The 27,654-nt window shown below is 41.1% G+C and overlaps 1 protein-coding gene across 8 annotated transcripts in view; it reads left to right on the top strand.

Annotated features, from left to right (window-relative positions):
- CCDC57 (coiled-coil domain containing 57) overlaps positions 1 to 25,434 on the top strand; it is a 61,599-nt gene extending 36,165 nt beyond the window's left edge. For 6 of the 8 annotated variants that reach the window (XM_077924144.1, XM_028716240.2, XM_028716226.2 and 3 more), the window contains 8 exons: positions 4,529 to 4,697; positions 5,638 to 5,814; positions 6,367 to 6,470; positions 8,580 to 8,808; positions 9,488 to 9,633; positions 11,594 to 11,719; positions 14,002 to 14,224; positions 24,951 to 25,434. In XM_077924144.1, the coding sequence (XP_077780270.1) occupies positions 4,529 to 4,697; positions 5,638 to 5,814; positions 6,367 to 6,470; positions 8,580 to 8,808; positions 9,488 to 9,633; positions 11,594 to 11,719; positions 14,002 to 14,224; positions 24,951 to 25,174 (1,398 nt within the window). In that variant the 3' untranslated portion in view covers positions 25,175 to 25,434. The other 2 variants (XR_013391815.1, XM_077924145.1) reach the window with 2 other exon arrangements.
- The last annotated feature ends 2,220 nt before the right edge of the window (positions 25,435 to 27,654 follow it).

Here is a 27,654-nt window from a genome sequence, read left to right as displayed (position 1 = left end):
TGCCAATTCTGCATAGTGCATCATCTTCATCTGCCAGTCTTCTAGCGATAGAATTTCCTGTTGCTTCCATTTTGGGGCTAAAAGAGTTCTTGCTGCTGTTGTCGCATACATAAACAGTTTTATATCTCCTTTGGGATCTCATTCCCTACTATACCTAACAGAAATGCCTTTGGTTTTTCACAAATGGACTTTTAAACATTTTTAACTCATTATATATAATTTCCCAGGAAGCTTTTACCGTACTACAAGTCCACCACATGTGATAAAAATCCCCCTCCTTTTCTTTACATTTCCAACATTGCTTATTTTTCAATCAAGTTTTATTGAAAGTTTTCAACATAAAATACAATAAAAGCCAAACTAATCTATAGAAAACAGATAAAAAAGAGTAAAGAGAGAATAGAAAAGAAGGACGGAAAGGGAGAGAAAATAATGGATACAACACCCTCTATCACAATTATATATTAAGCCTTATTCCACACACAGAAGGATGAACGCTCCCATCTCTCACCTGGCAGCTTCCCCCTCTTTCCCCAGCCTCCCACCCTGGGAGATCTTCTCTGCTCTGCCCTCACAAAGGACCCTTCATCTTCCATTCATCAACTTCCTGGGTGTATCTTCCTTAATCCAAAATAAACTTTATAATTTTTTTTGAGGAATTGCCTAGAAAAGAAAGTATACTTACACTGCTGTATGAAACAGTACACAATGGCCACATTCACATGTTGTACTAACTCAGTCTATATAAGTTTTTTTAAAAAAAAAATCACAATGTGGATGAGCAGTTGAGTGGGGGACGAAGCCACAGAACAGCTGGATTAGGGTTACATCTGAACCAGCACTGATGGTTTGTTTCTTTCCAAACAAACTCTGATTTGAAGAGGGAAAAGTATTCCTCCACCCCTTGACTTCCTGATCATAAGCAAACCATAGGCTTTGTTTTGAATGTAACCCTAAAACAGTCACCCCATGGTTTGTTTTCCCATTCAGCCAAGGTAGGAGCAAAGCAGGAAAGCTTGGCTGCACATGCACATTATAGTAAAAAATACCCCAGCCCTCCAATCTGCTGTGCTTGGTGTTAACTACTGAATTAGCATTCTTTTTTATCTGGCCAGTGTCTGGCTAGCATAATACATATATTTTAGAAGGGCTAGAGGGATTATTTCATGGTCCAGAATGAGCAGATGAAATATAAAAGTATAATATGAAAACATTCTTGGGGAAATGACTTCTGGCCAAATAAGAAAGCAATGCAGGTGTTAACATTTATTTATTTTTGGGGAGGAGTAACAGTTCCATGACTGCTTACTATGTTGGTAGGAAGACAAATGTAAGCAGTCATGAATTGCCCTAGCAGTATGACTAAGTAGACAATGGTGTGTTATACTAAGTACAACAAAAGAACACCAGAAAATAATGTGAATACATTTGCTGGTTGAACTTAGAATGTAGCCTAAATTCCCCCATGCATAGTGTCTCTGGCTACAAAATTTTCAAGCATGAGTTCCATGTAAAAAAAAACAACAAATATAGAAATTCATAGGTAGTTTTATGCCTACAGTTTTCTAGTGCTGTACAAAGATTAAAAAACAAAAATGTTTCCTGTCCACAGACTTACAATGTAATAGACATAGAATCATAGAATTGTAGAGTTGGAAGGGACCTTGAGGATCATCTAGTCCAACCCCTGATACAAAAGGATAAAGGAAAGGAAAAGGAAAACAAGCAAGTGTTGTAGGTCAAAACTGGTAGAAGAACAAATGCATTTCCATGAGTAATACAGATTCCTCATTGTCGTGTGCAGAGGTCTAATGAATGCCTAAAAGCTATATTATGTTTTCTTCTTGGTGGTTTGACAGCTTGCCAACCTATTTTTGTAGAATATTTGACTCCGACATGATTCTGTAATAAAGGGGCTAGTCATTTGTATCTATATCAAATAACTCTTTAATTCACTTTGGTTCAGCAGGACACCTTGAGAACACCCATTTAAAGGCCCTTATACACTTAGTGAATACCAGACACATATTTACTGAATAAAAATTATGGTCACCTGAATTTATACAGTCATCAAAATATATGCACATTCATCTATGAAATATGAGCAGTGATTTAGCATTATCGTGATATGCCCCTGTGTGAATTGTACTCGTGTGATTGGATCCTGATAACAAAAAGTACTCTTTCTCTTATCCATCTGATCCTAAGGGGCAGGATGGAAGTTCTATACAAGTGTATGAGATTGGAACGGGCTGGATGTGACTGAACAAGCTGAAACTACCGTAAATCCAGAAAGGCAGATGTACAAGTGGCTGGGACTCCCTTTTGATCCCAATTCAAGCTGTTGTTATTAGCCATTAAAGCCCTAAACCTTCTGAGACTAGACTATCTGACAAATTGCCTCCAGCCACATGAGCCCGTTTATGCACTGAAATCACCATCATTCTGAAGCTATGCTCAGTGTTTCCCTGCCAACTGAAGTATGGTGGCTGAGCACTGAAGACAGGGCCTTTCCAGTCACAACACCCAAAACTGTGCCATGCCCTCCTGAAGGAGGCCTGCTTGGGCCCCTCATTTCTTGCCTTTCAGTAAGTAAGGTAAAGGTAAAGGTAAAGGTACCCCTGCCCGTACGGGCCAGTCTTGACAGACTCTAGGGTTGTGCGCCCATCTCACTCAAGAGGCCGGGGGCCAGCGCTGTCCGGAGACACTTCCGGGTCACGTGGCCAGCGTGACATCGCTGCTCTGGCGAGCCAGAGCCGCACACGGAAACGCCGTTTACCTTCCCGCTAGTAAGCGGTCCCTATTTATCAACTTGCACCCGGGAGTGCTTTCGAACTGCTAGGTTGGCAGGCGCTGGGACCGAACAACAGGAGCGCACCCCGCCACGGGGATTCTTATTTCTTGCAGCAGCTGTTTGACTTCAAGTTGCTGTCAGCTTTGCTGTTCATCTTGGAGGTTTGCTCATTTCCCAGTTCTTGCTCATGCTAAGTACAGCAGTGCCAGTGAGCTAGAGCTAGTGACCAAAGCCTGTTTAAATCCTCAGTGCTGTGCTCTGTTTTTGCCATGATTGCCATCTGTAATATCAATCCCTACACCAGTTTTAAATCTGTCTTGGCATATGAATGACTGAGAAATGTCATACTATTTCCAGGTAGATAGGCTCTGATCTTTCAGTGATCATATGGCTTTGACTGATAATGACCTTTTTCACACACAGTAGCTAAGTGGTACTGTATTGCGAAAGACTATTTTGAATGTTGAATGATGATAGAGGTGTATTTGCTGCACTCTAGTGGTTGGTACCTGTTCAAAATACAAATATCCATCCTGTAAATCCGGAAAGTGTTTGAAAAGGTAGTCAGTTTGAATGATTTCATAATACAGGAACTTCTTCCCTATTCGGATCCAGCTGTTTTCCACACAATTTCGTTCAGGCATCACCTTAAAACTTTTTTTTCTTTGCAGGCACAGTAAGGGTGGCTCTGTTTGATATAATTATATCACTGATGGTTTTACACTTTAATAATTGTATTTCAGATTATATTTTCTATTTTGTTTTTAATGTTGCTCAACAAGAACAACATTGTGGTGTTGTGTTGTGGTGACATCTGGTATAAGGTTACCAGATTTTTTTTCAATGAATCTGGGGACACTTTTCAACTTCAATGGATTTTGTATGCGGACTGATTTGTAAATCCGGGGACTGTCCCCGGGAAATGGGGACGTCTGGTAACCTTAATCTGGTCGTCATATTGCACATACTCAGCATGTTAAATGGTGCTCAAAGGGCATTGGTAGGGTTGGGAACAAAACACACTTTGGGGCCTGCTCTCTGACATGTTTATCCAGCTATCATCAACATTCAAAACAGTGTCCTACAACATCTCTTTCCTATTGTGTGTGAAAAAGGTCATTGTTGGTGAAATATGTATGAGCTCTACAAGATGAGAACCTGTCTATACAACATAAATTGGTTGGAGTTGTGGTCAGCTCACCTTGCTATCAAATACTTTGCCCAAGAGATAGACGTCAAGAATGTTATCTTGCTCAGTACCAGCACAAAAGTGTATTTGAACCACCAGGGCAGGTCACAGGTTTCTAGATAGGGAGGCAGAGGACCTCTTCTGTTGAGCCGGTCAATCTCAAATCATTCATTCATAGCACAGCATATCAAGGGGGATGACAGTCAGACAGAAGATTATCTAAGCACACGCCTTCTGCCAACTGCATTCCACCAGCACCTCTTGGGATCCAAACCAATATATTACCCTGAACCTGTGGGGCTGCTGTCATGTAGCATATTCAAGTTGTCATTCATATCATTAATGCAGCTTCACAAGTCTTAGAGCAGTACAATTCATCATACATACTTTGCAGCATTGGTCCTTTTTCTACTGTGCACATGGCAGACTATTATAATTATTTTTCTTTAAGATACTATGCTTTCTTGGTGCATTTTACTTGCTTGCTTGAGTCCTTTCAGGGTGTAATTCTTGTTTGTTTCTTTAATTGTTTGGTTACCATGCAGGATACTGTAGGAACCACTGAGCTAGGTTTTCCTTCTGCTGATATGAAGAGGTTACAAGAGCAAAACAGTACCTTGCGATCTGTTATTGCAGAAATGAGGAGAGAAATGGAGACCCTTAATATTCAGGCACTTTCATCTGACCAAAGCAAAATGGAAGCACAAGATGCTGGTAAGGCTGATGCGACTGTAGTTTCTTGTACTGCTGGTAATGTTGATTGGGTTAAATATTAACTGCAGAGTGTATATGCCCATTTCTATACTTTTCTTTTAACAAGCGCTTCCCTTCTCCTAGCACTCATCATCTTCTTAACATAAATGTTTATATTCATATTTCAGTTGTCTCATACATTTCCGCTGATGAAACATACAAGGCATTCTCAAAGATCTTCAATCCATAGCAAAAAGTTACCATGATCATATGATAGATAAAAATCAAAGCTACATTTGAACAAATGGGGATCATTGCAGTTACATTTTGAGGGCAGGATCAGCACAGCCAAAACTAATGTTTTACTGAGACAGTATAGTTACAGCAAAACATTCCTATGAGAATAAATCCTATAGTTATAAAAAAAAGTGGGGAAAGTGAAAATCATTTGATAAAATGGCTTTCAGTTCTTGCACAAACAATTACACATCTTGCACAGTATTACACATTTGCAACTGTGTAAACTGAAAGAGACAGCAAGATTGATCTTGCTTTGCTGTAATCCCACATCAGGCACTTTATTTAAAGGCTGCCTAAATATTAAAAACAGTATCAAACTTAAATTACACTAGCTTAATCATGACCACCAAAAGCCAGGCCAGCATTGGTTCCCATAGCTTCAAGACTTTGAATGGATGGGAAGCCGTATACATGTACCAAGTTGGTGAACTGGTAGAATAATTAAGAGGGACCACCTGCTGATATAGTGCAGGCTTTCTTTGGAGTATGCCCTGTCCTTCCCCTTGGAATGATGCAGCTGCTATATACTAGCCAGGGCTGGCCCTACCATTAGGCATTCCTTGGGGAAAGTAATTCTTATTTGCACACACAATGAGCCTTTGAATACTTTATTCACACCTGCAAAGTACCTGGCTGAGATAGTTGTCTTTATTTTTTGCAGACTATGTTCAATCCTTGGAAGAGGAGATCAGAGTATTGAAGAAAAAATGTGAAGACATGGACAAACAACATGAAGATGCACCTGAAGTTCATGGAAAGTTATCTGTATCTTCTCTGAAATCATCCAGTTGTGATAAAAATACTCAGACTTCCTACCACATTACCATTGGACAAGACAGTAAGAGAAACATGTTGACAGATCTGCTTAAAATATGATAAATTTCCTAAAAGAGAGCTTTACTTCTGTTGAAGAAAAATCATGAAAACAGTGTTTGGGTCATCATTTTGTATACATGTGGATCACAGTGTTCATGCTTTTTTACTTCATGGAAGAACTTTCCATGTGAGAAAGCCACCTTTTGTAGCATTGGAAGGTCAATACAATTTCCTTCTAAAAACAGTGTGCTGATTTGTTTTATACAGTGGAATTTATACACAGGTCCTGAAATATAAGGGATATGTGTGTGAAATTATTGATATTTTCTAAACCCAGTTTTCCTTGCAGCCATTTTGTTTCCCTGTAAATAAACCGTATGATTATTCTGATAGGTAAATTTCCTTGATATTTAACAGAATAATCAAACAGCTTTTCACAATAATGGACCTGTTTTTCTTGACCCTAATACTGTATATATATGGCATGTGAACAGGAAAGACATGTTTATGGTAATATTTAGCATTCTGCACCAACTCAGCTTGCTGCCTGCTTTATCTGCTCTTTGTTTTTCAGGTACATTGCATCCAGATGAAGTTACTACCAAGAATTCTTTGGAAAGGCAAAGCATAAAGAAAAATCCTCAGATGGATTCAGTGAGAACACAAGAAACACAAGTGGTAGGAAAATGCTGAATCTTTGTGCTCTTATGATTATAAAATAATGTTTTCAAGGGAACAAAGTTATAATAGCCAATCAATGGTTGGGAATATGGGCTTCTTTTATTTGTAATAAAGCTAGTACTTAGTTTTTTATATATTTGCTGTAAGAAGCATCATATTCTCTGGTCACAGCACTCTCTCATACAGTGGTACCTCGGGTTACAAACTTAATTTGTTCCGGAGGTCCGTTCTTAACCCAAAACCGTTCTTAACCTGAGGCGTGCTTTCGCTAATGGGGCCTCCCGCTGCTGCCACACCGCTGCTGCACGATTTCTGTTCTCATCCTGAAGCAAGGTTCTTAACTCGAAGTACTATTGCTGGGTTAGCGGAGTCTGTAACCTGAAGCATCTGTAACCTAAAGCGTCTGTAACCCAAGGTACCACTGTATATATACATATGGAGAGAGTAATATAATTACAAACAAAAGACACCATCAAATTAGTAGCTAACTTTTAGAAACGTGATTTCTGTTCTCATCCGGGGGCAAAGTTCTCAACCCGAGGTAACTCTTCCAGGTTAGTGGAGTTTGTAACCCGGTGTTTGTAACCCAAAGTGTTTGTAACCTGAGGTACCACTGTATTTTAATCTAAAAGTTAGAATCTGTACTTATCCATCAACTTCCACTAGGAGGCATTGTAACTCCATGTATCACAGTTATTCCAGTCTACTAGGATACATGAATGACTATCATAAGAGGGCTGGTCTAATTTAACTGATACTGGTTGCAAAGGAGAATAGCTTGTATTATTCCATCATACTGTGGGGGACGAATCATTTGGCTAAAATTGCAGCTATTCAATCTGAAAGGGATAAGATTTATCCTACTTTACTATATTCCCAAGTATTTTTCCCACATCAGACACCTCCAGTTTTACATAATGTCAACCACAGTATCAAACTTGAATCATACCAGCCTAACCATGGCCACCAAATGTCGGGCCCAAAAGGACTCACTTAGCTTTGAGATTTTCCATGGAAGAGAAGTCACCAGTAGTGCTTCTCTGCACATCCTTCATGAACCAAGTTGGTGAACAGGTGGAATAATTAAGAGGGGTCCCCTGCTCTCAGGGGAGATAGATCACAATGAGGTATAGATTTACAGGCCTCAAGCTATTTGGAATATTTAGCCTAGAGGCAGCACGTTGCATTTTGTGTCCAGAAGGCTCAGGAACCAGCATTGGAGATGAAATGCTGATACAGTGCAGGTTTGCTCAGGAGTGTGTCTTTATTGGGATGATGTTTCTGCTGTATACTAATCAGGACCGGCTCTACCATTAGGCAGAGTAAGGAGGCTGCCTCTGGTGGCAGATGCTGGGTGGGGTGGGAAGCAGCAGCAAAGTGCTGGGGGGCAGAGAAGAAGAAAGAAGAAGAAGAAGAAGAAGAAGAAGAAGAAGAAGAAGAAGAAGAAGAAGAAGAAGAAGAAGAATAGTAGTAGTAGTAGTAGTAGTAGTAGTTTGGATTTGATATCCCGCTTTATCACTACCCTAAGGAGTCTCAAAGCGGCTAACATTCTCCTTTCCCTTCCTCCCCCACAACAAACACTCTGTGAGGTGAGTGGGGCTGAGAGACTTCAGAGAAGTGTGACTAGCCCAAGGTCACCCAGCCGCTTTGTTTGACTGAGGGGTCAAACAAAGAAATAATAAAAAAGTGACAAAAATGTTATTTTTATAATGACGAGTTTTGCGGCTCCCAGTTTTTTCTTTCTTCGGAAACGGGTCCAAGTGGCTCTTTTTGTCTTAAAGGTTGCAGACCCCTGCCCTGGCAGATTAAGGAGCAATCAGTGCTGCATGGGGTCTCCCCATTTCAGAGGGCTATAGAGTAGAAGTAGCCTCCAAAGTGGTGGCTTCATTTCTCAATACACTCTTCAGCACTTCTCATGGCACACAGTTTGGGATTAGTATAGGAATTTCATTTTTGTTTTGGTTCATACAACACACTATTCAAGACTGCAATCTTTTTATGGTAGCTGTCATTTGGGCATAGATTTTATTCATTATAATGGAATATATATCCTGCCAAAAATCACTTCATTTACTGTATTTTGATCCTTGGCGTTTATTCTTCTAGAATTCAGTTTCCAGGAAGCTTCAGGAAGATTCTGTACATCTCAGGCAACAGTTATTTGGCATGGAGGCTGGTGATGGACCCCATCAACTTATAGGAAATCATGCACAAGTGAGGCAAGGTAGATTGAAGGAAGCTGTGAGAAAGATCTGCAGTTTGAGCAAAGAGAAGCATCAGCTACTAGAGATGGTAAACAGACTAAGAGCAGAACTTGGAGCAGCTTCAAAGGAAGGTAATCTCATTAAGGTAGAAGGATCTTGGTTCTTTTATGAGCAATTTAGCTTCCTGAGATTGAGAACACTAGGAAACTGAAGTGTTGTCTGTAGGCTCTTTGCTGAGATTAAGAAATCCCAGTTATCACTTGAGAATGAAGTACTAGTAATTAAGTTGTGCCAAGTATTGAATATGGTGGAAAAGCATGAACAGAGTATTTGTTTCTTACTCTTGGCTTTGGAAACCTTTGGTACTGGCACTGAAAGGTTAAGGTGGCAGCTGCATGTTGCATAACAGCAAAGAACTATGTTATGTACTTATCATGTATTTTTGAATATTCCTGAAATAAGCAGTTGTATGTTTGATTTTCTTTCCTGGAAATAAACAATGCAGAATGAGATTATTGTTTCACAAAATTGAGGCCTAAATGGAAGCCTTGTATGAGAATTTCATTTCAAAGTTTGTGTTCCGTGGCCCAGCTTCTTTGAATGAAGTGAAGAGGTGAAGGTCATTGCTTGGAAAAGATTTTCCCAGGCTAGTTTCTACACATCTCTTTAAACTTACACGCTGATACACTGCCACAACAGTGTAATTCATTTACAGCTGCGAGCAGCAGTTTCTTGTAGGCAAGATATTTTCTATTTTAAAATGCCATGTTAAATGCAATGTGGAAAACTCCTACCTATTTATTTTCTTAGGATTTCTAGGCTCTCAGGACTTCAAGATTTCAAAGCAGCCTCAGGGTCACACTTCATCTTGTGCCCTACATCCTAAAGAACTTGTCAGGGAGACTAAGCACCGTCTTCTGGCTTTAGAGCACCTCCAGTACCAGCTTACGACACAGGTAATGTAGGCTTCTCCTTTAGGCAACATGTCAGTACTTGCTGTATGTGCAGAACCTCTGGAGTATTGCCATAAGGCCTGGTTCGGAGGGAAGCCTGTCCTGAGAATGCCAAGCCCTCTCCTAGTCACAGCAATGACTTTGTGCAAACTGTGGACTGGAGAGTGACATGCAGTATGCTTTCACTATGCATGTTTTACAGGTAGAGTGGCTGTATCCCCTCCCTCCCTCAAGCAAAATTTTTATACCCCACCCAAGATCTCACTGATTTTGAGAAATAAAGTAGACACAGCACAGGGGTTGGCAGAAAGGTTTAAGTGTCTCCACCCAGTCCAGTGCTCTGATGGGGGTGCAAATCATCCCTTCCTAGTCTTCAGATTGTTAATTTCATGAGCAGAGAGGGGGAAATAACCTGCTTGTGACCACACTGCAGAACTGGCATCCGGCCCCTGGAAGATTGACCAAGGTGAATGCAGCCCTTGCACCAAAGAAGATTAACTATCTCTGTGTATAGCAATCACTTCCATGGCATGCTGGAACACAGCTGACTGCAACTCTGACTTTTCTATCATGATCAGAGACAGCTCAAAGTATTGGAGGAATGTGATATTACAAAGTTTGAGATGAAGATGTCAAGAGATCTATTTGGTGATCATTTTTATGCACTAAGAAGGACCCTGGGATTACTGTGATTCCCATGAGTCCTTGGAGTCAATGACCTACATGAAGCAAGCCTAGGGAGACAGTCATACTGTAGAGCAGCCAACTGGCTCATGATGTAAAATTAAACCAACAGAATTGGCTGCTCTGTCCAGTGCCTCTCTTCAGTTTGCAAAGGTAGTGAAGTCCATAGCTAGTCACCTCTTTCAGTTATGGGAAGAGATAAAGAACAGGGAAGCTTAAATTCTATTTTAGAATTTCTGTGACATGAAGCACCATTGAACTCGATGGAGCTTACTTCTGGGTAGACGTGTATAGGAATGTAATATTAGGATGGGGGGGTGGACTGAGGAGAGGAATTGATTGGTTGCTTTTGCTCATTTTAATAAAAATATATGCTATTTAGCCGTTTGAAGCCTAATTGATTAAAAGAGAACAACAAATAGATTAAGACTGTTACACACACACACACACACACACACACACACACACACACACAGTGGTACCTTGGGTTAAGAACTTAATTCATTCTGGAGGTCCGTTCTTAACCCGAAACTGTTCTTAACCTGAGGTACCACTTTAGCTAATGGGGCCTCCCATTGCTGCCACGCCGCCGCCGCATGATTTCTGTTCTCATCCTGAAGCAAAGTTCTTAACCCGAGGTACTATTTCGGGGTTAGCGAAGTCTGTAACCTGAAGCGTATGTAACCTGAAGCGTCTGTAACCCGAGGTACCACTGTATATATATGGAGAGAGTAATATAATTACAAACAAAAGACACCATCAAATTAGTAGCTAACTTTTAGAAAATGTAGGCAAACTGAAGTGCTGTAGTGATAAAAAGGGCTTTTATGAGAAGACAAGGCTTTTGGGAGCACCAGCCCAGCCTTAGTAAAAAACAACAACAACAACAAAATCTTACAGTGATCCCTTATTAAAATATTTATAAGCAATATAGAATTGTTTTAGTTTTGTAACTGAAGAGAATTAATTGATGGTGCACTGAATTGCATGTGTTGTAAATGCTCCAGTTTGTGAATGGGGTTTGACATGCATAACCGGATCATGGCTGCAGTCTTCCAGGGCAGTGCAATAACCAGAGTTTGGGATTGTATGTAGAAAATCAGTTTTGACCACCACTGTTAGTGGAAGTACGTTAGGGAATGAGAGCTTTATCTGTTCTTTTTCTGAGAATATTAGTGCTTAACCTGTCCCATTTTATTAAAACATATTTCTAGAGAATTGAGAAAGAAGCTTGTAATAAATCAAAGCTACTAATTTAGACTGTTTCTTTTCATGGCAGGAGTTACAGTATGCGCAGAGAAAGCATGCCCCAGGAAAGTGTCCTTATTTTGTTGAGAACTTAAATACCGAAAATCTCCCGAGAAGCAGCAGCTGTAGTGAAGAAGCAGAAATCCCTATGAAACAGGTATACTCCAACGTATTATATTCAAATACCCACCCCCAAGCTGCTTCCTTCCAATCAGTGTTTAAAATATTTGTTTATTATTTGTATTTATAGGTGTTTAACCTTCTATTGCTTTGCTTCCCCGTAGCTCTGTTTGTTTGTTACCTTTGTATACCACCCTTCATCTGAAGACCTCAGGGTAGTCCACAGCATAAAATACAAAATAAAAACACAAAATACACATGAAAAACAAGAACAAAACAAACCAATAACCCCCTCCTCCCGCATTAAAAGACATAGAATGTCTGGTTGAAAAAGAACATTATTGCTTGGGGCCTAAAGATGTATATTGAAGGCGCCAGGTGAGCCTCCCTGGGGAGAGGATTTCACAAATGGAGCCATTGCAGAAAGGCCTATTCTTGTGTTGCCACATCATGTGGAGGAGGCACATGATGAAAGGCCTCAAGATGATGATTGCAGTTCATATGGGGAGAGGTGGTCCTTGAGGTATTGTGGTCCTGCGCATGTAAGGCTTCATAGGGCAACACCAGCACTTTGAATTGGGTCCAGAAACTCATTGGCAGCCAGTGCAGTCAGGCCAGGATCAGTGTAATATGCTCAGACTGTCTTGCCTCAGTGAGCAACCTGCCCACCAAATTCTGCATCAGCTCAAGTTTCCAAATCATCTTCAGAGGCAGGCCCACATATGTCCAAACATTTCTCTATCTGTGATCTTAAATCATCCAGCTTCTTCACCTCTCGGCACCCAAATGTCTTGTGTTCCCTGAAACAACTCTGCCTTATTCCCCTTGCTCCCTGTTATGAATGGAACTATCTCCCTGAACTGAATTTCCATGTGACCATCTCCTTAACTTACTTCAAATCCCTCACCAAAATTCCCTTTTTTTATGAAGCCTTTTGAACAACCTCCTAGAGACCCAATGCTCTAGGAGCTTCTACTAAGCTGAAGTATAGTTAACTGGAATCATTGTATATTTTCCACCTGTTTACCCCTGCCTACATTTCTCTCACCTTCTTCTGTTTCTCTCTTGTGTCTATTTTTGCATTGTAAATACTTTGGGATAGGAACACGTCCTCTTGTTATTTGTAAATAAAGCACGCTGTATGTAGATGGAGCTATAATCAAGCTAATAAAATAATGTTGAACCCCATTGGACAGAAAACCATGTGGAGATGCAATTTGGAACAGAATCCCCACAAACAGGAAAAGAACTAAGCACTTCCCACTGTTTCTTCACTCCATATTTAACTCCCCAAACTGCTTTTACATAGTAAGCCCCATAGCATTGGAGTTCTATGTGACATGTAGTTAGCCCCTTTGTATGCTATTAGTAGTGTTATGTCAAGCTTAGTTTGTCTTTATATTGGATGTGAATTTCCAGGTCATTCAGTTATGAAATATCAGTCCCAACCCATCTTAAACCCATCTTGACTGGTGAGTTTGACATCAATACTAGGAAAGGTCCTTGAACAGAAAAGTAAACAGACTGTGAGTACTTAGGAAAAGTTGCTGTGATTACTAAGACCCAGCTTGGGTTTCTCAAAAACAAGTCATGCCAGACAAATGTCATTTCTTTTTTTCTTTTTTTTATAGAATTACAAGCTTAGTAGATCAGGGGAAGGTTGTGAACATAGTGTATCTTGATTTTAGTAAGGCTTTTGACAAAGTCCCCCATCATATACTTGTGGAAAAACTGGTAAAATGTGGCTGGACAAGGTAACCATTAGGTGAATTTGTAGCTGGTTGACTGACCAAACCCAAAGAGTGCTCATTAATGGTTCCTTGTCATCCTGGGGGAAAAGTGACAAATGCGGTGCCACAGAATTCTGTCCTAGGCCTGTTGTTGTTCAGTGTCTTTATAAATGACTTGGACAAAGGAATTGAGAGGGTGCTCATCAAATTTGCAGATGACACCATTCTTTGTTAATGCCACAGAAGACAAAGTTGGGATGACCTTAACAGATTGGAGAACTGGGTCCAAACTAACTGAATGAAATTCAATAGGGACAAATGTAAGGTTCTACATTTAGGCAGGAATAACCAGCTGCACATTTAGGCAGGAATAACAAGCTGCACAAACACAAAGATTGGGTGTGGGGCACCTGGCTTACCAGAAGAACACGTGAAAAGGATCTAGGGGTCTTAGTAGACCATAAACTTAACCTGAGGAAGGAAACATTGTTAGCCATACAAGCCTACCCTTGGCTTTTGATATTTTCAGCTCATTTCCAGATGTCATTGATCCCTGATCATTACTGAGGGCATACTGTCATTTCCACAGGTTCAGTCAGAATCAATTGTTGGAAATCGTGTTGCAGATTCCCCAAGGCATGAAACCTTAGTTCCACACCAGTCTCAACTACTTACAAAAGAAAGTCCCAGCCAACTCCAGCAAGGCCTGTTGTCATCATCTGGTACTGCTGGCTCCCTGGAGGAAATCTGGCAGATTCTAGAGATGGGATCAAGCCCTTCTATTCTCAGCCCCCAAAGCAACAAAGAGCAAGGTAAGCATGGTATAGAATGAAGTGGCTATTTAATTTTGTATTCGAGTCAGGTACTGTACAGCAGTTTCTTGACGCATTATACCAGTAGACGTTGGAATGCCTCTGCCCTACTTATGGTGCAATCCACAGTGTTCTTGCTCTTTGCTTGCCAATTTTGAAATGAGTGGAGAATACATGCACGCATGCCCTATTAATAGATGTCTGTAGTTTCAGCTCCACTACTTACTCTAGTACAGTGGTTTTCAAACTGTGCTCTGCAGAACTTTCCCAAAAGACATATTGTCCTTCCCTACTGACTTTCTACTGCAATGTTAGGAGGGAGTGCAATCCCTTCTCTTGGATCCCAATAAGCCTGCATGTACCCCAGATGAACTAATGTTGTGCCCAGAGCTTATTCCAATAGCCTCGGTATTGGATAGAGATCCAAGATTGGTGCTCAGGGATTCTTTGACAGACAAGGCAACTTCCTACTCCTTGAGATTAGAAAATTAGAAAATTACTCTTTCTAGTACTGGGAACCAGCCATCCACCCTTTACTCTAGTTTTATATATAACTTTGAGACTGCTGCAGAAAGGCCATTTTGAGATTATCAGGTAAGCTTGTTAGAGACACACTATCACTGTTCTCAGTTAGTTATATAATTCAGCGCATTATTCCACTTTTGATAAAAATCTCCCAAGGAAGAAATGTAAATATTCATTGCCTATCCTCATGACACGAGCTTTGTTTGGAGCAGATATAAAAGCACAGCTTTAATATATTCTGATGCTGACTTTATAAAAGGTGAAGTCATTATGAATTAGTTCTTTGTATTAGAGTAAAAAATCTCAGAAATAAATTTCGCCGTGCATAGTGAAATGTACATATTAGAACTGTGATTGTAAGCCTTGACTGCATTTGCACATTCACAGTATTGCAAACCATAATAAATGGTTTACCATGAATGTGCAAGTGGCTCCTGCTTTGTTCCTTCCCTAATGTGGGTGGAATCTGAACAGTCATAATATGATGCCAAGGTTTGTTTTGGAATCCACAATTATGAGGATCAACACTAAGCCAGGGAATGTGGTTTGCTGCTTCCACCTACACTTGAGGAGGAATGAAGTCAGAGCAACTTACATGTTCACTGTAAGCTGTTAACTATGGTTTACTTTGATGTGCAAACAGGGCCATTGCTTAAGTCTTCAGTTCTTAACATATTAAAATTACACTGAATTCAGCTGAACTTAATGCAATCATGCATATTTAGGATTGAACTGCTAATGTCTGGCCAAGAGCTTTCTATATATTTAGGAAGGAAACCAAGGCACAAAATGAACACTCAAGCCCTTCAAGATCCTATTACGTGGGATTGCTTCCAAACGACTCTTAAGGACCATCTGCTTTTGGAGTTTCCTGACAACATCGAGGAACACTGGACCAAGCTTAAAACATCCACTATTGCAGCCTTTGAACAAACTATTGGATATCGAACCAATAAACACTAGGACTGGTTTGATGAGAATGACCATGAGATTGAATGCATTATTGACAAGAAAAGGAAGACCTTTCTGATCTGGCAAAGAGATAGAAACTGCACCACTAAGAAAAAAAACCTATGTTGCCGCTAAGGCTGAGGTTCAAAGAAGAATCAGAGAACTAAATAACACCTGGTGGATAAAAAAAGCTCAAGAGGTCCAGCACTTAGCTGACACTCATGATGCACAGAGTTTCTTTAAAGCCCTAGGACCATCTATGGGCCAATAAATCATGGCAATAAATCATGCCTCCTATGCTCAACAGACGGTACCAAACTTCTGAAAGATAAAGAAGCTCTTGCACTGTGCTGGAAAGAACATTACCAGCATCTCCTTAACCACAACTCCCCCATAGCTGCTGAGGTCCTCTCACAAATTCCACAAAAACAAATTAGAGATGAGCTTGCAGCATCTCCAAATCTGGGAGAGTTATGTACAGCTATTAACTAAATGGAAAACAACAAAGCCAGCGGACCTGATGGGATACCTGCCGAAGTCTTCAAAGTAGGTGGAATTGAACTTACACAACAACTTTACAAGCTCATCGAAAAAATATGGGAGAAAGAGGTGGCCCCAGCAGACTTTAGGGATGCCGAAATTATCAATCTCTTTTAAAAAGGTGACAGAACAGATTGCAGAAACTATCGAGGCATCTTTTTATTAGCTGCAGCTGGATCTTAGCAAACCATCTCCTAAAAATATCTGAGGCTACCCTTCCTGAATCCCAACATGGTTTTTGACCTTCGAGGAGGACAGTGGACATGATTTTCACTGCTTGACAGCTTCAAGAAAAATGCAGAGAGCAAAACCAGCCCTTGTATATGGCATTCATTGACCTGACTAAGGCCTTTGATGCTGTAAATCGTAATGCCCTGTGGACTGTCCTTCTGAAAATCGGCTGCCCAGATAAATTTGTGAACATCCTTCGGCTCCTCTGTGACCATATGACAGCAACAATCGCAGATAACAGTGGCTCTCAAAGTGAACCATTCACAGTGAGATCAGGTGTTAAACAGGGTTGTGTTATTGCCCCAACTCTATTATTTTCATCGCCACGATCCTATACTTTGTTGAAGGGAAACTCCCCACCAGTGTAGAAATCATATATCAAACAGATGGAAAGCTCTTTAATCTGAGTAGGCTGAAAGCAAAGAGTAAGGTTACCATAACTTCCGTCATAGAGCTTCAGTATGCTAATGACAATGCAGTGTGTGCACACTCAAAGGATTACCTCCAAACCATCCTAAATGCCTTCGCAGAAGCTTACAAAAATCTTGGCCTATCATTCAACACCCAAAAGACCAAAGTGCTGCACCAACAAGCACAAAACAACCCCTCTGCAGCACCACAAATCCAACTCAATGGTGTAACGTTGGAAAGTGTCTATCATTTCTCATTATACAAGGTCCAAAATCCAGCATCACTACAAGTGATCGCCAAAGAAGAAGATATATTTATGTATACAGAAAATGTGGGGTAGCCCCAAATAAGGAAAGGATTTTAGGTATACTAAAAAAAGCAGGCACTCTGGGTGGCTCCCAACAGAATGTTAAAAACACACTAAATCTAAATGTGATGGGAGAAATCATGACTCTTCCCCCCCTCCCAAACAATCCCTTCCATATCTGGTTCAACTTTTATTCTCAAATTTGGTTCAACATCAAGCCGATTTCTATGCCAGTTCTTCATATATGAAAAAAAATGTTGAAAATGTTTGTTTTGTAGAACAAAAGAGAACTGCAGTGGTACCTCGGGTTACAAACACCCCGGGTTACAAATGCTTCTGGTTACAAACTCCGCTAAGCTGGAAGTAGTACCTCGGGTTAAGAACTTTACCTCAGGATGAGAACAGAAATCACGCAATGGCGGCAGCGGGAGGCCCCATTAGCTAAAGTGGTACCTCAGGTTAAGAATGGTTTCAGGTTAAGAACGTACCTCCGGAACGAATTAAGTTTGTAACCTGAGGTACTACTGTAGATGTTTCAAAGCTTTTTACCTAACTTCTTACAATCAGCAAAAACTTTCACCCAGAATTGGTCCAGCTTACATACTTTGAAAAATGATTTCAATGAACCATCACAAGTCACGTCAACAAGTGCATCTTTCTTTTCCGCAGATAAAGTTGTTAGTTGTACACCACCATATTCAAAAGGATTCCTTATCCATGAGTTTTCAGAATTTGGTGCAGGGAAGTAATCTCTGAAGCTAGTTGCTAAATCACACAAGTCTTCATTTATGTAATGTTTTACTTCTGGTATCAGTTCTTCGTCAGTGGCCTCCAGAAATGTCTCCAGTGTTGGGATGTTAATAAGGCTACCACCTTCTACTCAGCTTGTCCATAACCATAACTTTTTAATCACTGCCTCAATCTTATCTTCAGTGTAAAAAATATTCACATCACTACCTTGAAGGTTTGTGTTGAAAGTGTTCCAAGTATGTGAAAACATCTGCTAAGTAGGCTACCATACACAACCATGCAAAGTTGTTCAACTGATCAGAGGGAAATTTTGAACCTGTCCGAAAAAGTCATACTTCACTTAACTCAAAGAATCACTTCAGTATGGTTCCCCTTGACAGCCAACAAGGGGCTGTATGTTGGCTTCCCATTTCATCACTTTGTTGTTGCTGTTTCCTTCTGTGCCCAAGTTTCATCCCTGGCTTAAATAGAGTAATTAGTTAAATACAATACTTATTTGGAGTAAGGTTTTTATTCTTGCTGATTACCCAATAGGAACAAGCAACTTTTTAATTCATTAGGATTCTGCCATGTACCTGCTTCCTCCCACCCCCAATTGTAGCCACATAGCTTCCCACAGAAAACAAGAAAACAAAATCCACACACGCTGCCATTTGCACGAAACTAAATCATCAGAGGATTAGCTGTTGTGCTAATCATAGTGGCAAATTGCTTAGCTACCGTATTTCTCCATTTAGATTTCCAAGATGAGATATGAACCCCAAATTCACTGAAAACCCTATGTACAAGCAGTGGGAGAATCCTCTAAACTTGAAAGTTGTTGAAAGCAATTAGAAATTATTTTCAATTAAAAAGTAGAGAGCAAAGGGAAGGGATCCCTTACATTTTTAAAAAAATGTGAACTAGCAAGCTGTTTGTGCACTCTATCTCTCCTCGCCTCTTCCAATAGCAAGAGCCCCAAGAAACTGTGTCAGAAGTTTTTGCCCAATCCCAGCTCACTTGTCATCCAGCAACTCTTTCACAAGTTTTGGCCCTGCCAACAAGCAGGCACTCTGGTCGAGAGCAGAGGCTAGATGATCTGTGAAAGGATTTCACTGTGCAATTAACAAGATAAGTGAGTCCTCTGGCAGGGGATGGTTCTGCGGATGCCCAGGGGTCCCCGGACTCCTAATTGGGAACCACTGTTCTAATCAACTAACGTAATAAATAACAAGATGAAAGATGAAAAAATCTTTTTTAATAATTCCAGTGGCACATTTAAAGGTAAAGGTAAAGGGAACCCTGACCGTTAAGTCCAGTCGCAGACGACTCTGGGGTTGCGGCGCTCATCTCGTTTTACTGGCCGAGGGAGCCGGCGTACAGCTTCTGGGTCATGTGGCCAGCATGACTAAGCTGCTTCTGGCGAACCAGAGCAGCGCCTGAGTGGTACCTATTTATCTACTTGCACTGCGTGCTTTCGAACTGCTAGGTTGGCAGGAGCAGGGACCGAGCAACAGGAACTCACCCAGTCACGGGGATTCGAACCGCCAACCTTCTGATCGGCAAGCCCTAGGCTCTGTGGTTTAATCCACAGCGCCGCCCACGTCAACTGAGTATCTAACAAAGTGTATTACACACAAAAGCTTATACCTTGAAAGCTTATATTTAGTTGATCTTAAAGGTGCCACTGGAATTATTAAAAAATATTTTTTCATCTTGTTATTTATGATGACTATGACAGATCAGCATGGCTATCCACCTGAATCTCTAATCAACTGAGCTATTCACGCTCATCATTTCATCTTTAAAGAAAGACTGCTCCACAGCTCTGAAAGGAATGTGAGGAGATGGGAAGTGGAGCTTCTGACGTCCCCTCCTAAACATCTTTAACTATTGATGGTGCGCACCCCCGCTTTCTGTTTCACATGCTTGTGATATAGGTGTGATTTTGCTGCTCTGACAAAATGAAGTTGTTTTCTATCATTTACTTTCTCATAGAAAATGCTGCTAAAATTCTTCATTCTCTTACCTGGGCTTGATTATTGCAATCCCGTTTGTATAGGTCTCCCTTTATCCCATCTAAAACAGCTGGCCTATTTTCTTAACTCTCAATCTTTTTGAGTCAAAATGGATGTTGTACAGGTAGAAAAGGTTCAGAAAAGGGCAAGCAAAATGATCAAGGGGATGGAGCCATCTCCCCTCTCAAGAAAGGTCACTGCATTTGGGACTTTTTAGTTAAGTTTAAAGCTGAGTTAGAGGTAACATGATAGAAGTTTATAAAATTATGTACGGCATAGAGACAGAGGATAGGAAAAGTTTTCTCCCTCGTAATATTCGAACTCGTGGTGTAGTGGTTAAGAGCGGTAGTCTCGTAATCTGGGGAACCGGGTTCGCGTCTCCGCTCCTCCACATGCAGCTGCTGGGTGACCTTGGGCCAGTCACACTTCTCTGAAGTCTCTCAGCCCCACTCACCTCACAGAGTGTTTGTTGTGGGGGAGGAAGGGAAAGGAGAATGTTAGCCGCTTTGAGACTCCTGAAGGGGAGTGAAAGGCGGGATATCAAATCCAAACTCTTCTTCTTCTTCAATGAAGCTGAATGTTGGAATGTTCAGGACAGACCAAAGAAAGTACTTCTTCACATAGAACATAGTTAAACTATAGAACTCACTCCCAGCAATGGCAGTGAGCAATGGCCACCAACTTGGATGGCATTAAAGGAGGATTAGACAAAATCATGGAGGGTAAGGCTATCAATGGCTACAAGCCATTGTGACTATGCTTCTGAATATCATTTGCTTCAAACCACAAAAGAGGAGAGTGTTCTCATGCTCGACTTCTGCTTGCAGGTTTCCCACAGTCATTTGGTTGGTCATTGTGAGAACAGGATGCTGGACTAGATTGGCCATTGGCCTCACCCAGCGGGTTCCTCTTGTATTCTTGACTCATTGTCTTAGCTCATCTACCTTTTTTGCCTCTACAGTATTAGACCATCTCTTTTGCTTTTAATCTTTTCCCTACTGGCACGCTTGTTTGTTTAAATGAATCCACCAGACAATTTCACAAATTGAACAATCCTCTCCCGAGCAGCTTCAGGATTTTGATTAATTGGTTAACATTTACCAAGGGCTTTGAAAATGCAACGTGTGTAATACACTTGCAGATTATTTTTATGTCCTGGTATAGCAGCATTTTTATAGGCTGTGGCAGCGAGCAGGGATGACAGTATGGGATGGCATGTGTGCTGTTGGCAATGACCCACGTGCTATGGCAAAATTATTTGGTAGACCGAGACACTGAAGATATTGAAGATACTGCAGGTCAAGAACCTGTTGCTAAAGCAAAAACAGTGTTTGCACATGCAGATGTCACAGTAACTTGCCTAATATTTCATGTTGTCAGCAGGTGAAACTCAACTGGCAGTTTGCAAGGACACCAATTACCTAATCTAGTATTGGAAACCTGAATGCAAAAAAGAAATTCTGGCTCTCAAAATGCAGATGCAAGTGATGTGTATACCTCAAGACTTTAAAATGCCACCCTCCAACACCTCACAGGTGAAAATAAGGACCGTTTTGTGTCCTTGTTGCATCTCTGATTTAATACAAAAGATTGAGTCGATTTATACATTGCTAAACGATCTTTGCTGCATTTATTCAGGAACAGTTTAGAGGGCCCAGAATTGATGCAATGTAGATTTGACAATCTACCCATGTTATTCAGAGAAAGAAGCCTGTTCCCTTCCTACCACTTTACTGGGAGGACCAATAGCTTGATTTGTTTGTTTGTTTGTTTGTTTATTACCCACCCTTTACCCTGAAGGCCCAGAGCAGGTTACAACATTGATACAACATTAAAAGTGGTTTAAAACAACTTATAATCATAAAAAGAATGTGGGTCCTATCAATATACACCTCAAGTGTCAAAAGCCAGGGTAAAGAGGTGTGTCAGCATAGTAAAACCTAACCCAGTATAAAATTCTCACAAACCGCCAGAATGAAATCTAAAAGCAAACTGTCTATGTGTAAAAATGCAGTCTTTTCTCTCCTCCCAACACCCTAATTCTTGCTTGCTAATTGGGTCCTTCTCCACACCCCCTTCCCTACTTTGCTTATAACTGAAATCTAGTTCTGCATTGGTAAATGGCAGGTATTGAGGGAAAAGTTTATCATATCACTTTACTCTCCTTACATGATCCCAGGGTCTTATCAGGGTGTGCAGTGGGCCCAAGCTACTGAAAGTATCCAACTTTGTACCTTCTTCATACTATGGCCATTGTGGCACAGCTTGGCCAAGGCCTAGTCACCATAGCAACTAGTTATCACTCTTTCTCCTCATTTCAGAATGCGGAGGTCCAGGCTGGGAAAACATCTCTACCCTCCGTTGCAAGAGGAAACAGACGGACTGTTGTTGAGCCACAGTTCTGAACTAAATATTTCTTTTGCTCTGCAGCTGTTGTCTAGTACCCAAGATCCCCCCTCCCCAATAGGAACAGAGCTACAGTTTGCTGAAGAAAACATTGGTATAACACCCTATTCCCCAGAACAGTCATATAACTTAGAACACAGGGAAGACAGCTCTCCAACACATTCTTGTTTGGGCCAACCTTCAACAGCTGGCGTTTAGCAGTGTAAAAGGGATTTTAGTTGGTGTGATTATAGATGTGAACAAAGAGACTTTACCTAGAAAAGATTATTTGCATGTACTTCTCACGAACAGCAGCACTGAGTTGACACGGATTTTGATCATCTCCTGAGTTTTAAAAGTAGCTCAAAGAGCTGCTGTTAGAAGAAGGAAGGCTGAAAAGTGACTACAAACCAAATGTTTTCCAGCTCCTTCTCTTGCCTTATTTGTTAGACTATGATTTACCTTATCCGTTGATAAAATTACCGCATTCATGACAGAATTACCGGTAAGTTGATAACATCAACATATATGCTGAGTAGTGGGGAGAGAGAAAAATTAGGTTTCTATGGTTTGTGGTCAGAGCTCCAGTCCTTGGGGAATTATAGCTTCATATAAAAAGCTGCCAAAGGGTAGAGAAATGGGAAATAGTTAGAACTGCAATAGATGTTGTGCTGCAATATTTGAACTTGGATGACGAAAACTGAAGAACCACTTTTATTATCGCTCATTGTGATTGGTCCAGTTGTCTTGGCTGAAATTTGGCTCTTATTGGGTCATATGTTGCCTTTCACTCTTGCTTATGGGACAAAATTTCAACACTTTTTCCATCATGTGGGTAAAGCACCAGACAATGAGAGGTCTGAGTAGAATATTAACCAATAAATTTGAACTCCTTTCTGGCTCTACAAATGCAATTTTACTTTGCTGTTATGCAAGACTTTTCATCGTTCAAGTGCTTTACAAATATTAACTTATTCTGATGTGATTTTCTATACTTGACAATTCCTAGTATCAGAATCTGAGCTTGTAAGTATGAGAGTGATTTTCCGTATGGAAATAATTGTAACAGAGCTGGACTGGGTAAATTCATCACGCAAATGTTGTGTTTTGGGGAAATGCAGTGCACAAATGCAAAATATTCATCCATTCAGTTATGTTTGAATAGTTGCATTTCTGCCTAGCCAAAGGCAAAATTGGAAGTTAAAAAAAAACCATGTAAGATGAAGAGCTGATATTTCCAGAAAGACTGTTCTCCTTCACCTTAAAACAGTATTTACATGGAAGCCTTCAAGCTGATAATGTAAACATCTTTCTGACCTAGGAATATCAGGCAAAATAAATTTCAAAGTCTTGTTTGATATCTACCATTCACTTTCTGCTACATCTTAAAACAGTGAGTTTGTGGTAAAGATGAGATTTGAAGTGGGATTTGCCATAGGTGTTCTGGTCACTTCAGTACAGGATGTTTAAGAATGGAGTGGTCTCTTTCATACAAAGTAACAAATTGGCCCACAAATAAATGTAAAATGTAGTTGGTTGGTGACCTTAATAAGAAGGTTGTTGATCAGTGAATTTCAGTAACAGATACAGTCATACCTCATGTTATGTTTGCTTCAGGTTGTGCGTTTTCAGGTTGCGTCCCACAGCAACCCGGAAGTACCGGAAAGGGTTACTTCCGGTTTCGCCGCTCGCGCATATGCAGAAGCTGCGCAGATGCGGGTTGCGTTCTTTTCAGGTTGCGCACGGGCCTCTGGAATGGATCCCATTTGCAACCAGAGGTACCACTGTATGTCTATACAGTAACAGATGTATCTATACAGTGGTACCTCGGGTTACATATGCTTCAGGTTACATACGCTTCAGGTTACAGACTCCGCTAACCCAGAAATAGTGCTTCAGGTTAAGTAAGAACTTTGCTTCAGGATGAGAACAGAAATCGTGCTCCGGTGGCACGGCAGCAGCAGGGGGCCCCATTAGCTAAAGTGGTGCTTCATGTTAAGAACAGTTTCAGGTTAAGAACGGACCTCCGGAACGAATTAAGTACTTAACCCAAGGTACCACTGTACTTCAGTACACCATTAAGAATATAGTGGGGAAAGGCTCTGTGCCTCTGATTACAGCACTTTCCCATCAGATGAAAAACCTTCAGGAGAAGAAAACATTAAAACAATCCAAATAAATAAAAATTGCAAAACCAAACCTATGACTCTTTTATAGGCAATAAATCACAAGGATTTAAAAGTTATCTTATCCCCCACTAATATGTCAACCTTCTTAACTGCAAGTGAAAATTATTTATTTTACAGTGTTTGTATAATATTTTTCAACCCTAATGGTTCTCAAAGCAGTTCACAATAATAAAGTTAGATACATAGACAGATGGTTGTGTCCCCACAATAACAGATGCTGTTGATAGTATGAAATAATGGTATCATACGACTTCTGGCTCTGCTCCCCTGAATGGTGGCAATAGCAAATAGGGGTACTGGGGTGGGCAGATATTCTTCAAAGTGTTCTGCCCACTCCCCTAGACGTTCCTGTCTCCACTACTTAATATATGTTTATGCTGCTCTGAGCAATTGGCATCAAACTAAAATAATATCCGTTTTCTCTTCCTTTTGATTTGCAGAGAAATCCCAGGTTATCCATGAACCACAAAGACTTGAAGACTCTCAGGAAGAAGCCCACACATACTACACAGAAAGAGTACCAGCAGCTGCCTTGACTGTCAGAGGGACTAAGTTTGAAGTTCAGACAAAGCAAAACCCAAACAAGTCATCTTACAACCGATCCAGAAAACCCCAGACCCCTCAGCGAATGGCCAAAATCCGAAACTACAACATAAAGGATTAGATTTTCAGTGAAGTAAAAATTTTTATATCTGAATTATGTACAGTATTTTGTTATTAAGTTGTGATACCAAGTTTAAGTCCTATTCTGTCCATGTTAATGGTAGCTTGGTCTTGTAATTAATGTTACTAGTCAAGTTCCTTCTTACTTCCAATTTTGCTAATCAAACTTCATTGATAAATGTTTTTGACTGTAGAAAGTATTTAAATCACCTTCCTCTACATCTTGAGCTGGTAAATAAATATATGTTTCAGTATGCTTCAGATAGATTCCTCAAGAGTTTATCACACACAGAGAACTTTATTGCAGTTCATAGACCCAAAAGACACAAAAACAAACAGGAAACACTGAATGTGAACAGACCTAGTAAGTGACATCTCAATTATATGTTCCAGTATTTTATTTCCCCAGATCTCCTGGTTCTACACGTATTGCTCAGTTCCTACAGTTTCTCTGTATATAAAAGAGCACAGCTGCTTTGTCCACTGCCCTACCTCTCCACCTTTCCCAAAGGACAAACAGATAGGAAGAAAGGGAAAGGTGACAGAAGGCTTCTCAAGAATGATGGGCGTGGACTACAAGCCCTGAGATTTTCCCTTGAGGGAGGGAGGGGGAGTAAGAGGTTTCACAAGATGAGTTGGGGGTATGAGCAGCATTGAAATGGGCTGTGCATGCCATGCCTCAGTTCTTCACTCTATAATTTGAGTAGGGCTTTTGCATGGATTGTTTTAGTCAGGGTATCTCTGCCCAGGAAGAGTCACAATTGTTGCACCTGTCTCAGCAGATAGAAGGCATTCTGTGCTACTGAAGCCACGTGGGTCTCTAGTAACAAGGCTGGATCTAAGAGCACACCAAAACTCTGGTCCTGTAGGATGGAATGCAACCCTGTATAGAACAGATTAACATCCCTTGCCTAAACTGATTAATCGTTCATAAACAGTAACTATTTTACCAGGACTAAGCATCAGTTTATTAGCTCTTAACCACCAATAAAATTATCATGCTCTTATATGAAAAATATGTTAAAAAGATACAGAGGTGGGTTACATCAGCATATTCATGATACTCCCCTCCAAAACCCCAAATAATGATGATGATGTTGATGATGATAATAATAATAATAATTTATTTTTTAAATACTGTAATACATCAAACATTAAAAGCTTCCCTAAACTGGGCTGCCTTCAGATGTCTTCTAAAAGTCTGGTAGTTGTTGTTCTCTTTGACATCTGGTGGGAGGGCATTCCACAGGGAGGGCGCCACTACCGAGAAGGCCCTCTGCCTGGTTCCCTGTAACTTGGCTTCTCGCAGTGAGGGAATCACCAGAAGGCCCTCGGTGCTGGACCTCAGTGTCCGGGTAGAATGATGGGGGTGGAGACGCTCCTTCAGATATACTGGACCGAGGCCATTTAGGGCTTTAAAGGTCAGCACCAACACTTTGAATTGTGCTCGGAAACGTACTGGGAGCCAATGTAGGTCTTTCCAGACCGGTGTTATATGGTCTCGGCGGCCGCTCCCAGTCACCAGTCTAGCTGCCGCATTCTGGATTAGTTGTAGTTTCCGGGTCACCTTCAAAGATAGCCCCATGTAGAGCACATTGCAGTAGTCCAAGCGGAAGATAACCAGAGCATGCACCACTCTGGTGAGGCAGTCCGCAGGCAGATAGGATCTCAGCCTGCGTACCAAATGGAGCTGGTAGACAGCTGCCCTGGACACAGAATTGACCTGTGCCTCCATGGACAGCTGTGAGTCCAAAATGACTCCCAGGCTGCGCACCTGGTCCTTCAGGGGCACAGTTACCCCACTCAAGACCAGGGAATCCTCCACACCTGCCCGCCTCCTGTCCCCCAAAAACGGTACTTCTGTCTTGTCAGGATTCAACCTCAATCTGTTAGCCGCCATCCATCCTCCAACCACCTCCAGACACTCACACAGGACCTTCACCGCCTTCACTGGTTCTGATTTGAAAGAGAGGTAGAGCTGGGTATCATCCGCATACTGATGAACACCCAGCCCAAACCCCCTGATGATCTCTCCCAGCGGCTGCATGTAGATGTTGAAAAGCATGGGGGAGAGGACAGAACCCTGAGGCACCCCACAAGTGAGAGCCCAGGGGTCTGAACACTCATCCCCCCCACCACTTTATGAACACGGCCCAGGAGGAAGGACTTCACTCACTGTAGTTGTCAAACAGAATGGGGAACAAGACAAGACAGACCCCTGTAGAATGCAACAGCATACCTACCTAGAGGTAATCTACTACTTCCACCTTCTGGAATCTGCCTTTCAGGTGGGAATGGAACCACCAAAACACCATGTCCCCAGTTCTTCAGCTAGGCTACTCAGAAGGATATCATGGCTGGTTGTATCAATAGTCACTGAGACTTCCAGGAGAATTAACAGAGACATGCTCTCCCAGGTTATCCATGAGGACAACCAGTGCCCTTTCTGAGCCAAAAACAGACATGCAGAGTGAAATAAAC

This window comes from Podarcis muralis, chromosome 2, assembly GCF_964188315.1.
Source record: "Podarcis muralis chromosome 2, rPodMur119.hap1.1, whole genome shotgun sequence".
Lineage (NCBI taxonomy): Eukaryota > Metazoa > Chordata > Lepidosauria > Squamata > Lacertidae > Podarcis > Podarcis muralis.
This window is presented reverse-complemented; position numbering and strand designations above follow the sequence as displayed.